At 34.8% G+C, this 13,471-nt stretch overlaps 1 protein-coding gene across 3 annotated transcripts in view; it reads right to left on the minus strand.

Annotated features, from left to right (window-relative positions):
• Window positions 1-13,471, minus strand: part of LOC109057470 (kazrin-like) — a 138,304-nt gene that overhangs the window by 102,714 nt on the left and 22,119 nt on the right. For all 3 annotated transcript variants that reach the window (XM_042766432.1, XM_042766437.1, XM_042766438.1), the window contains exon 2: window positions 8,809-8,966. In XM_042766432.1, the coding sequence (XP_042622366.1) occupies window positions 8,809-8,966 (158 nt within the window). The remainder of the gene's footprint in view (window positions 1-8,808; window positions 8,967-13,471) is intronic.

Raw genomic sequence — 13,471 nt, forward strand, 5'->3', positions numbered from 1 at the left:
TTCCTTTATTTTAATGGTATTGGCCTCAAAATAACATTTACCTTTTGTAATTATAGTAATGAAAACACTGAAAAAAGTACATGGCTTAATCAGCATGAGTTGTACGTATTCACAAAGATTTGTCTATTTGTGTTTATCGTTAATTACAGCGTGTTTCAGGATAAATAACTTCACATTAATAAAACTTTATGCAGTGCACAGTTTTTCTATTGAGACATTTATTTCTCGACTTAATGCATTACATTATCATTTGCTGCTGGGTCCATATGGCTCAATAGATTTGTTGTTGTTTTAGTTCTTAGTTCCCCTGCTGCCTTGCATAAATCTCAAACGCATTAATTAAAATTAAATACAAGTGGTCTACACTGTTTTTTTCTCTCTCCAATCACCTCCAACTAGCAATTGCACTTATCTTTGACTCTATGTTAGATCTGTTTGTTTTTCTGCTGAACCTTTTATTCTGAAAAGTCTTAAGATTCACACAAGAGCTCTCAAAATCCATTAAAGTCTAGAAGAGTTAAGATGCAACGATAGCTTGAGAGAGTCTTTATCTCAGTGTTCCACACCAGCCCACCAGTACTGTGATACCTATTTGCTTCTGTACTTAAATGTTGAGTCATTGTCAGATTCGCTGCATATAGTCTATCTGACTGACTATTTAGTATTAGTGTATTAATGTATTATAACACACTAAAATGCACACACACCTACTGTACTGTATATATAGCAAACTACCATTCAAAAGTTTGTTCTACAATATTTATAACTAAAAATTTGGTAAGATATCTTTTACAGACATGAAGACTTGTAATTGAGCAAGGCGCATTAAATTGATCAAAAGTGACAGTGCAGTGCTGCTCAAATAAATGCTGTTCTTTGTATTCATCAAAGAATCCTGAAAAATAGTATCACGGTTTCTACAAAAATATAAAGCAGCATAACTGTTTTCAACATTGTTGAAATCAGCATATTAGAAATCAGCCAATTTACCAAAAATCTGCATATAAGAATGATTTCTGAAGGATCATGTGACACTGAAGACTAAGTAATGATGTTGTAAATTAAGCTTTGCATCGCAGAAATAATTTATGTTTTAAAATATATTACAATATTTAATAATACATGATAGTAATAATAACATATATTCAATAATAAATTTTTTTTTTAAATATAACAAATTCAAATTTTAAAGTGTAATAATATTCCACATAATTACTGTTTTTACTCTATTTTTGATCAAATATGCAGCCTTGGTGAGCATAACAGATTTATTTCAAAACTATTAAAAATTAAAAATCGCTCAAACCCAGATTTTTAAAGGGTAGTGTAGGTAAATGTAAAAACTTGAAAAGACTCTACTATAAAAAAAAAGAAATACTAGCAATATGAAATGTATTTGGTTACGCTTTACAGTAAGTTTCTTTTTGTTGATATTATTTAACCTGAACTAAAATTATTTCTAAAGCATTTATTTAATAATAGTTAATTTCAGAATTCATTAATGCATTATTAAAATCAATAGTTATATCTGTTAATATAATTTAATTGACCTGAGCCAACATTAACTAACAAATAAAGATTGCATTTTTTATTATTATTTTTTTTTTTATTATTATTTAGTATTTTTTTAACTAACATAAAATAAATATTGTAACAAAAACATTGCTTATTGTTAGTAATTGTGAGTTAATTCATTAAGTAACGTTAACTTAGTGTATGTAAAAACCTGTTAAGACTTGTATATCTGATAATTGTTGTCTGAGACATTTTCTTCACAATGGTTTGAATTACTGATTCTATTAAACAGTGAAGAGTACTGTAAATCTTACACACTAAAGCCAAGAAACAGTCTAGACTGGGTGCAACTCAAACCACACTGATCAATACCTCAGCCTTTGAAAGCATTTAATCACGACGCCTCAGCCTGCATTCACTCCACTCAAGTTTGATTGGTCAATAAGTAATTAAAGACATGATTCTGCCAAAAATCTGTATTATAGTGGAATAAATTAGCTCCTTCGCAGATTACAAGCATATGCAATTACATTTCCAAGCAGTTAAAAGCATCTAGCTTAAAAGCCATCATCAACTTATACTTTGCAAGGCACAAAAGTTTCATCATGTTTTCAGATTGGTTTTTCAGTTTTTCTATGTGGTTTACATTCTGGTAAGGATCGATTCATATAGCCAGCTACTATAAATGACATCAGTATAATTAGTCCTTGGTTCCATCATTGATTGGAAAAAAGTGGGGCAGTATGAGCTGTCACAGCCTATCAACCAATCAACACTTCCGTATTGGTCCCTCCGACACTCTTTGAAATCCCGTTGCCCCTGCATGCAAACAGGCCACATTTTGTCGCATCACACACACACACACACACACACACACACACACACACACACACACACACACACACACACACACACACACACACATACACACAAACATACACACACACAACCTATCAAAATGCATTTGATTAATCCCTCCCCTCTAGCAAGCAACACATACATAATTCATCTGTGCAAATGACAAATGAAGCAATCAATTCCTGGAGCATGTTCAAAGAGAAACATTGGAAATTCTATCCAAATTAATTTTCTACCCATCACAATCTGCCCAATGATATTCAATATGCTAAAACTTCTCCAGATGATCTTTCACAATGGAACAGAGGCCTCAACAGTGTGTAACAAATAAAAACAAAGAGACAATAAATTACAGGTAAAGTGGGCACTGATTACTAACAAATCTGGTTAAAATATAGATCACAGACAATCATGCAATACTACACAGAGGATGCATGTAAAATAAAACTGTAAAATAAAGTTGATTATATAAGATTCTTACTTTTGAAAATAATTATATAATCAAGTAAACCTAAGTTACTGCAGTCCAGTAAGTGTGTTCATCTTGAAATATTACTAGCAATTTGAAATTTATTTGGTTACACTTTACAGTAAGGTTCCATTTGTTGATACTGTATTAGTTAACATGAACTAACAATAAAAATGATTTCTAAAGCATTTATTAATCATAGTTAATTTTAATTTTTTAATACATTATTAAAATCAAAAGTTCTATCTGTTAATATCATTTAATCGACCTAAGCTAACATGAACTAACAAAGAAAAGTTGTATTTTTTTTAACTAACATAAACAAAAAGTAATAAATACTGTACCAAAAATGTTGCTCATTGTTAGTTATTGTGAGTTAATTCATGTTACCATTTATTCTTACGTTTACTTTATAAAAATCATTACATCATTTGCATATAAATATCAGTTGTCAATATCTCTAAATAATATTTGACGAATAACATTGGATAGCCACATTTAAATTTGCGTTGGTCCACTTTAAGTTAATCTTAAAATATTACTAACAATACAAAGTTTATTCTTATGTTTACTTTATAAAAATCACACCTTGCTAATGAAGTATAAACTTTCAGTCAGATGACAGAAGGTATGTACATTAGCTTTTTCAGTAAAGTTTTGACCATGCTGATCATTTAGGGGCCTTGGAAATTTGCTGTACCAAATAAGATACAATGGGCTGTATAGGGTTAATGTTTAGCATATACAAAAAAGGCTCCAATTTTCTTATGCACAGATGGGGAGAAGATTCAAAAAACCAGGCGTAATGTAATCGCAAGTGCTTCTGTAAAAAAAAAAAAACAACACTCCTCATTTCCTAAGAGGCTGTCACCAGTGTTGATAAGTGCAATTAATGATGAAGAGCATGGCACACAGAAGCACTTCACCTGCATTGTGCCCTAATTTACTGAAAAATATCCAGTAGCAAAAGGTTCTGGAGTGGATCCTGACCAAGTCATTTCATAGTTCCAGAGGTCAAAACACAGCACGGCTTTCAAGAGAACAATTATGCTTAAGGTGTGCTCTATAAAGTTGAAATGCGCTTGAATGGAGGCTCAGGGACTATGATGCCCAAATTACCTAACAGCGGAGAAAGTGGTTTTGACAATGAGCAATTTATTTTGGATTCAGCTAGTGTTGTGCTGATGTTGATTGGAGACCTTGGTGCATTTTTCGTCACATCTCCTCCAAGCATACTGGAAATGTGCCTGACTTCAGCCACAATTATGAGCTTGTTTATATAGTCTTGCACTGGAATGCTTGTCCATTATCACTTTGAACTGAAGTGTAATGGTGTTCAAGGGCAGTCCTAATGCACACTAGGCTCTGCAAAATGTGTGGAGAGCTTCCCAGCCAACTCATGAAGAGAGAGAGAGAGAGAAGAAGAAAAACTCTCAGTCAGGACTGATGCTGTCACTGTTTTAGACTCTTAACCTATAGACATTTGTATGTTTATTATGTAGCCAGCAAATCCCCTCAGGCTTTAACTGGCACTGCCGTTATAATAAAATCAGGCAGATGAAACAGCTTCTGTGACGCATTATTCATATGGGATTTCTCTTTAGCCCTAGGCTCATATATAAGATTAACATTTGCAAACACAAGCTCCAAGGCTCATGTTGTCAGAGCAATGAAATCATGACTGATTATCTATATGCTAAAGTGCATTATACAAATAAAATGAGGAAACTAGTGCTTTGGTTGCCTTGAGTGCTTTTTATCTTCTCTATAATGTCTGAAACTGCAGTTTGATACTGAAGGATTACTAACATAAAGCTAAAGATGTACAGATAATAATATTGTTTTTCTATAATACTGCAAAGCAGTGAAAATGCACATTTTTGTAGATTCAACCTGGCACAAAATCCCGAAAAAAACAGCATAAACCCTCAACTCTAATCTTTTTCAATGAGAGTCATTTTCACCAGAGTGCGAAATGGAAAACAGCATTTTTCATAAGAATATTCCCTAAAACAGTGGAGAGATCTCAGAGGTTTAACTAGGGCTGCATGATTAATCAGAATAAAAACAAAATCGTGATATGACTTAAGTCAGGTTTATCACTGACTGGAGAAATTTCACGCGTGAGATCTAGTCATTCCAATAGGAGTTTCATGTGATTTCGCTTTTTGGCCAAAATAAAAGACTTATTAAATTAAATATAAATTAAATATAATTATATAATTTTTCTTAAATACTGATTTATTTGTATTTAACAGTGATATAAAGTATTTAAAAATATTGTATAACGTTAATGTTTCTTATCTTGTTTAATATTATATATATATATATATATATATATATATATATATATATATATATATATATATACATTTGTTTAAATAAAAGTTTTATTTTCAGATTTATATATTTGTTTTGAATAATAATAATTGCCATTTTTATTTTTTTTTAAATTGCAATTAGATTGTTTCCCTAAATTTTGCAGCCTTAGATTAACAGCACTCAAGACTCTAGTATCTGTTCATAAATTGACTCTCATCCATCATAAAGTCTCGTACTACTGCTCTGAAAGAGAAAGCAACTTGGAGCTAACAATCTCTCTGCACAGTTGGCACGGAGCCACCCGCAACTGAAGGCGGTGGCCTTTTGCAAAATTACTTTCTCCTTAATCAATGACACCACAAGTAAGAAATATATTCTGAAAAATGGGGATGAGTCATGTTATCAATCAAGCGTATCTGCGTTGTGTCTAACTGATTAGCCAAATACATCACTATGTCTCTTCCCCGTGAACATTCATCATTAACAAGGATGAGCGAGAGAGTTACAGCATGAGAATATGTATAGAGAAAATCAACTGTAAAATCCACCAATCAAACTCAATGTAGCTGCCTAAGCAAGCGCCCAGTGGGTTACTTATTCGGAACATAGTGAATTCTTTTTTAACTTCAGCATTCACAGTTTCTAGCCAGAGTGTCTCTGTTGTGTAAAAAGCTCTGTTAGATGAGAAGGAAAGATTGCAATGTTCAGGAAAGAACTTTTTAAAAAGCCTTTGACAGGCATTGTACTGCAGACAAACATTCCCTCGACATGCATCCTGGGGATGGAAGTAGGAAACAATTAAGTGGATCAACACTAGTTTCCATCAACAACAACAGCAAAATCAAGTAGTGGATACTTTTTATCCAACATCCTAAAGCACATGAAATGTTTAGTCCCAGACTAGACACTCAAGCAAGCGTTTGATTATTAAACCTTTGATTATTCTGTTCACTGTTTTCCAGGTCAGAAAGTGTGATGCCAGTTAAATGCAGTATCCATTGTCAAAAAAGGAGAATGTGCTAATGATTTTTGAATGGTGCATTTGAATCACGGGTGTCAGAGAAACGGGGCGCAGTAAATTATTCATGCACCTCTTTCAACAAAGTGACATTCAGTTATTCAAATTATGACATTTAAAAATGCTTTGGTCCTCCTCGACATCGACTTCCCTTGACCCTGTATGCACAAACCTCATTGTGACCCCAAAAGCATTGTTAAAACATCTTCACCACTAAGCAAAATGAATACAGATAAGGGAAGCACTTAAATAGATTACTAATGTGTGAACCACTAGTGGCACCAAACGGAACTGCAGTCTGTTTGTTTGAGAATAAATGACACACTTTACTTTTAAACACACGTCATAGAGGATCACCTAGAGGACATTAGCAGTACTGCAGATGCCAGCAGGGTTGGGTTCACTCAAAAATGACCTATTTTTTTTTTCTTTTGTAAACACAAAAAATAGAGATGTTCGATTAATAAGGGTGGATAATCACTTTAAGACATACTGTTCAAGTTTGGGGTCGGTAAGTGTGATAGCAAAGCTGAATTTAATTCTGAAATCATTCTGATCATCATATGCTGATTTGGTGCTTTCAACATTTTCTTCAAACATTTCAAATGAAAAAAACAAATATTATATATTTTTTTTCTCTCAGGACTCTTTGATAAATAGAATGTTCAAAAGAGCAAAACAGCATTTATTTGAAATATATGAAATAGTAAAGACATTTATGATGTTACAATAAATCTTTGTCACTTTTGACTAATTTAACACATCTTTGCTTAATACTATTAAAGGGATACTCCACCCCAAAATGAAAATTTTGTCATTAATCACTTACCCCCATGTCGTTCCAAACCTGTAAAAGCTCTGTTCGTCTTCGGAACACAATTTAAGATATTTTGGATGAAAACCCGGAGGCTTGAGACTGTCCCATAGACTGCCAAATAAATAACAGTGTCAAGGTCCATAAAAGGTGAAATAAAATGAAAGTCATCATCAGAATACTCCATCTGCCATCAGACATGCAATCTGGGTTATATGATGTGAAGGGAACACATTTTGCAAGCGAAGAAAACAAAAATAATGACTTTATTCAACAATTAATTTGATTTGAAATAAAACAGCACAACCTTGTGGCGCGGATGACACAGAAGAGCATACACAGCACATTGTGATATGGAGAGACACAGAGGAGACCACTGACAAGGAATTATTGAAAAAAGGCGTTTTTTTTTTCTTCGCTTACAAAAAGTGTTCCCATCACTTCATATAACCCAGATTGCACGTCTGATGGCAGATGGAGTATTCTGAAGATGACTTTCATACCATTTATGGACCTTGACACTGTTATTTACTTGGCAGTCTATGGGACAGTCACAGGCCTCCCGGTTTTTATCCAAAATATCTTAAATTGTGTTCCGAAGATGAATGGAGCTTTTATGGGTTTGGAATGACATGGGGGTAAGTGATTAATGACAAAATTTTCATTTTGGGGTGGAGTATCCCTTTCAAAGCATTCATTTCTTTCAAAAAGATAAATCATACGTACTCCAAACTATTGAACTTTCATTGAGGGAAAGAGCACAACAGCAGGTTGGTTCACAAGAGATGTTTTTGTCTCTTTTGTGACTCAGATGATGGGGGAACATCACTAGAAATATTGCACTCACCTCTGAGCATAAACCTGTTGAAATCTTTCAGTGATTACAGTGTTTTTAGAGTGAGTGTGGACAGCATCTCTATGGACAGGGCCATTAATGGATCCGGGGGTGTAGATGTGCTGTCCTGACTTATTGAAGCCTGTGCGACATAGATGCAATCAGGAGTAAAGTGTCATGCCACAGTGGTCTGCCTAAGGCTGAAGCTCCTTGATTAATGTGTTGAAATTTCTTCATGATATAACCATAGAAAATAATTAGGAATGAGTCATCAGAAGCTCAACCGCTGATGTTCCCTCTGAGTCTCGTCTTCCTCATGAATAACAATCATTTTTCAGCTCCTTCAGAAACGAGAGGGCTACAGAGAGACGTCAGACAGGTATATAATTAATTCCTCAGTGTTAATTGATTGCAGTTTTTGTTCGAATTGTTGTTATAAAATTACTATCCTTATATGACAAATGATGATAAATGTAACATAATATCTCCTCCCTGTCAGTTTATTAGGTGTGAATTTCAATGGAATTGGCCACACAGGATGTAGAACTGGAATTTGTATAATTATGTATAATTATTTATAATTACGTATAATGTAAAATTATTGCATCAATATAAATTTGAATATTATACTAATCTTAATTCCGATATGTAGAATACTTACGATGCTGAATGTTTGATTAGACATATTGTCTAAAGTTTAATACTGTATATATATATATATATATATATATATATATATATATCAATATTTATATAATCAATATTTTTATATTGCATAATCAATAAATAGATAATCTAATCTAATACATTATTTACTGTAATAATGTATCTAATATATTTAAAATGTTTAAATGAAAGAGTACAGTTAGTTTAGTTAATTAGTTAGTTCATATTCAAAATTCAGCAATGGCAATGGAGTATACAAGACATGCAGTTCTCAATGGCTCACAACCCTAACTGATTTAAGATGTTTTTACCTGTGCATCCATGAGCAGGTGTCTCATTAGAGCCATGGATTGGCTCAAAGTATCCCTCTCGGTGGGCAGAAAGGTTTCCTCTTCGTGGCTCATGGCATTGGGTCTGGTCACCATGAAATGAGCGATCTGGTCGTTCAGGCTGTTCAGAGACTGCACAGCTGGAGAGAACGAATGAAAGACGGATCAGAATCAGCACACACACTAATATTAACCATAGCATTTATGTGCTTGATATTTTATTATGGTCAAGTTTACATTATACAGCAACAACCGCCCATATATAAAACGCTGTTATAACTTCACTGATGGAAAAATTGCCCTGTCATTTATATCAGATAACATGAGGCCATGAGACTCTCTGAGCTGTTATTGCTTTTCTTGAATTGCTCTGGGCAAAAAGAAAATAGCCCATAAAAAATAAAGCCAGTGCTGGCATTCCATTTGGACCAAGTGTCAACCATAGGATAGCAATCACAGGCCTTTTTCACACATACTGCATACATCTGCAGACTCGAATTGGGCTTTCACACTGACAGTGTTTCTGCAGCTCTCCCAGAAAAACAGACAGAGTATTTTTCTCTAATAGAAGCCATAAACTGCAAAACAGCTGTCATTGTGTGTCATTAAGAATGATTACAAACTTGATCATCATAAAAACTAATTTATTTTATCTCATGAGAAGCAGGACTGCATTTACCAAGTTTGGGATAAGTAAGATTTTTAAGTAAATACTTTTCAGCATGGATACATTAAATTAATCAAAAGTGACTTTTACATTGCTACAAAAATGCCTATTTCAAAAAAATACTGTCCTTCTGAATTTTCACTTTATGGCCGATAGCAGTCAGAAGATGGTAGGGGCAGAATTTGGCGTAAGGAACATGAAAGCATGGATCCATCCTGCTTGCCTCAACAGTTCAGGCTGGTGCTGGTGGTGTAATGGTGTGGGGGATATTTTTTTGGCACACTTTGGGCTACCAACTGAGCACTGTTTAAATGCCACAGCATACCTGAGTATTGTTACTGACCATGTCCCTTTATGACTACAGTGTGCCCATCTTCTGATGGCTACTTCCAGCAGGATAATGCACCATGTCACAAAGCTCAAATCAAGCTCATCTCAGACTGGTTTCTTGAACATGACAATGAGTTCACTTTACTCCACAGTCACCAGATCTCAATCCAATAGAGCAACTTTGGGATGTGGTGGAATGGGAGATTCGCATCATGGATGTGCAGCCGACAAATCTGCAGCAACTGCGTGATGCCATCATGTCAATATGGACCAAAATCTCTGAGGAATGTGTCCAACACCTTGTTGAATCTATGCCACAAAGAATTAAGGAAGTTCTGAAGGCAAAAGGGGGTCCAACCCGGTACTAGCAAGGTTTACCTAATAAATTTACAAAAAAAAAAAAATATATATATATATATATACATTAGCATTATTTATTACACATTAATAAATAAATGTTTTTATATAAAATTATTTATAAAAAAAATAAAATGGCTGCCTACTTCTCCGGGTGTGTGTTCACAGCTTGTGTGTACACTAATCTTAATGTTATTTGTGTATTTTACTTTAATTTTATTATAGTAGGCCTGCAGCACCCCTTAAATAGGCCCGGGGTTGCTGCACATGCTAGTGACTGTTGACTCGTACACTGGACGTGTCATTTCATACTTCTAAATCTGTGTTCTCAAATTAAATACAGCAATCCAAAACAGTGAATCTAATCACATTCAGACAAAAGTTCACTTCAAGAATGACCACACTGATGACTGATCTTATCGCTATAGTACACCCTGAGTGCATGTGAGTTCAATCTTTTCTGCTTGTGCACATTGCAAAAATAAAAAATAAAAGAGACTATGTGTCTCTCTGACATAATGGCCTGTATGATTAAAAAAAAAAAAAAAAGTTGAACATTTCACAGTGTAACTCTAAAATTTCATTGATAGCCCCTGTTTGCTTTCATTGGCATAGGTGTGCCCATGTCCGTGATCTCAGCTGGTATGTGTCTGGCTTGGTTAGTTCATCAAGCTTTGCTGCAACCCTCCAGATGATTCGGCTCATTGGCATGCAGTCTGCCCTTCTCTAATCCTTCTCCCATGGGCTCCGCAGCTCCCTGCGCAAGCTTCCATTTACCATTAATCCTCTCACTTAGCGAAGGCTGCCAGAATTATTGTAAGACCATTTACCACTGTAGAAATCTTACATCCATGCCCATTTTAATGCATTTATTCATAGTCCCCGGCAATCACTTCTGACCCTTGCTTGCCTCTATCAATCAGTGCATCAGCATATCTAACAAATTAAAAGAGGCACATGGGTCTTTTTCCCCACAACAACATCGCAGTGAAGAGTATTCAGTGTGGCACTGACCTCAGCTGGCCAGGAAACTAATGCTGACATACACATCCAATAATTACAGTTTTGTGCGACCCTTCAGCTCTGATGGCAAACAAGCCAGTGCTGTAGGGTCATACAGAAGGAGTGAGAATTAGTCAGACAGAAAAAGAGGTCATCAACCATTTAAACCTGTATGATGTTCTTTCTTCAGAGGAACACATAAAATGAAATGCTGAAGAATCTACTTTGAGCTAAACAGAGTCATTCACTAGATGAATAAAAAAAAGGTCCAGTTTGAACTCATAATGCACAGTTAATGAAAACTTAATTAACTTTGGGAGGGTGTGACTCAGCAGATCCAAAGGCCCGTAACAGCAAAAACAAAAGCACAAGGGCACGAAAGAGCCTTTACTATCTTCCTTTCACTCTGAGGTATAGATTTAAAATCTGGTGCAGTCAGCTACAGCATTGCAGGGGTCATTTAAGATTTGAGAATGATACTCTCACATAGAGACAGCAAATAAATACTACTGTCTTCTCTCAGAGAGAGTTTTCAAACCAGTATTACTTCCATTTTCCATGGGTGGATTGTTTTTTGTGTGATCGGAGATGCTCAAATCGCATTTCAGGAAACACCACAATATCTCTGCTATTGCTGACTGTGGCATAACACAATGCTAGAACGGAATCACATTGTTTCCTTATTATTCTCGACCACTCTGGAGATAAAAGTCAGGAATCTTGTTTTTATAAACACTGAATCCATTCACCAAAACTGGGAGAAGTTGCTTAGAAACAGCACTGCTGAATTGCAAGTTTAGCTGAAGTTAGTTCATTGCACAATAATATCACAGATGGCACAGATTCACCTTGCTGAATGGTGCTCTAGAATACTTGATTCTGATTGGTCAGTTCCACAACTGAGCAGTCAAACATGTTTGTATGACTGCTAAACAATATATTTCTGCATATGAACCATATATTAGTATTCATACAACACTGGTGCTACTTTCATATCTTTAGAATCTCTCTTTTTTTATATCAATGCAAGTTAGAATAACTGACTGTTCAACTCAAAATGGTTACCACACTGCACTTGTTTTCCTGTAAAAAACAAAAAAAAACAAACAAATAAAAAGCAGATTTTCTGACAATGTATTTTGACAATTTTCCTTTAATATACTAGAAAGATAATAAAATCATTTTAAACCCTGCTAGGTTTATTCAGCATAATGAAAAAAAGCCTGTACATTATCCCTTTATCTGAAAATAATTCAGTAAAAAAAAAAAAAAAATCTAAATGGCAGTAACAACTTCTAATTACAGTTCAAAATCACTAATTTGAAGCCAGTCTGCTTTATTCACAAACGATAAAGCTCTGAGTAGCATATTAAAGGAACAACAGAGAACATCAGTCTCAAAAGTCTTTCCTGCAGTAACAGTGTGGTCATGACTGAATAAAACAAGACCTTACAGGAATAGAGAGGTCATGTGAAAGAAGGTCGTAGCCTATGTGGGGGCTCCTCTATTGACCAACAAGGTCTTTCTTAGAAAATATTGAGATTGTGAGACAGGCCTGCCATAAAATGCAGTTGCAGCATGCGCTGAGCAGATTTATGATCAGACCTCATCTCTGAGCGCTGCAGCACATCTTGGAATCAAAGCCAAAGCTAAATAAAATGTTTATGGTGCCAACTGACGAATTGAGTCTAATTTCACATTCAGCAGTTTACGAGGTGTCTGAAGAGGATACTTTAAGATGTGACAGAAAGATAATGAAACCACGACATTGAAAGTGACAAGGCATCGCATACCAAAACACACTGCAATACACTGTTTCAATTTTCTAGCAGTGCTGTCTGTCATGGAGTTTGTGGTTCAATGCGACAACCAAGAGACTTTTTTCAAGAGCGAATCAATAAAGACTGAGTCTCAATACCAGTGTAATGACAGAGAGCTATCTGCCTTCACTGCAATGGCTAAAGAGTTTATGTTTCAGACTGATCCTTTATAGATGCTTTGCAATCAGACCTGTGTCAGATTGTGACAGGTTGACTGAATAACGGAGATCTTTTTAATATCTCTTTAGTGAGTCAATTGTTCTTCCTAAACAGCAATGCATTGTATAGCTCTATAATATTATTGTATGCAGCTATAAGTTGTTTCTATTTAAATTTGTCCAAAATAATTTTAAGATTAACACAAAAGACTATTCTTACAAGAAATAATGACTACTCATAAAAACAGCCGCTTGTTTCACTCCAAAATTAATCAGTGTTTTAAACAAATGGTTTGATGATGATGATTCAA

Source organism: Cyprinus carpio, chromosome A11 (genome assembly GCF_018340385.1).
Source record: "Cyprinus carpio isolate SPL01 chromosome A11, ASM1834038v1, whole genome shotgun sequence".
Lineage (NCBI taxonomy): Eukaryota > Metazoa > Chordata > Actinopteri > Cypriniformes > Cyprinidae > Cyprinus > Cyprinus carpio.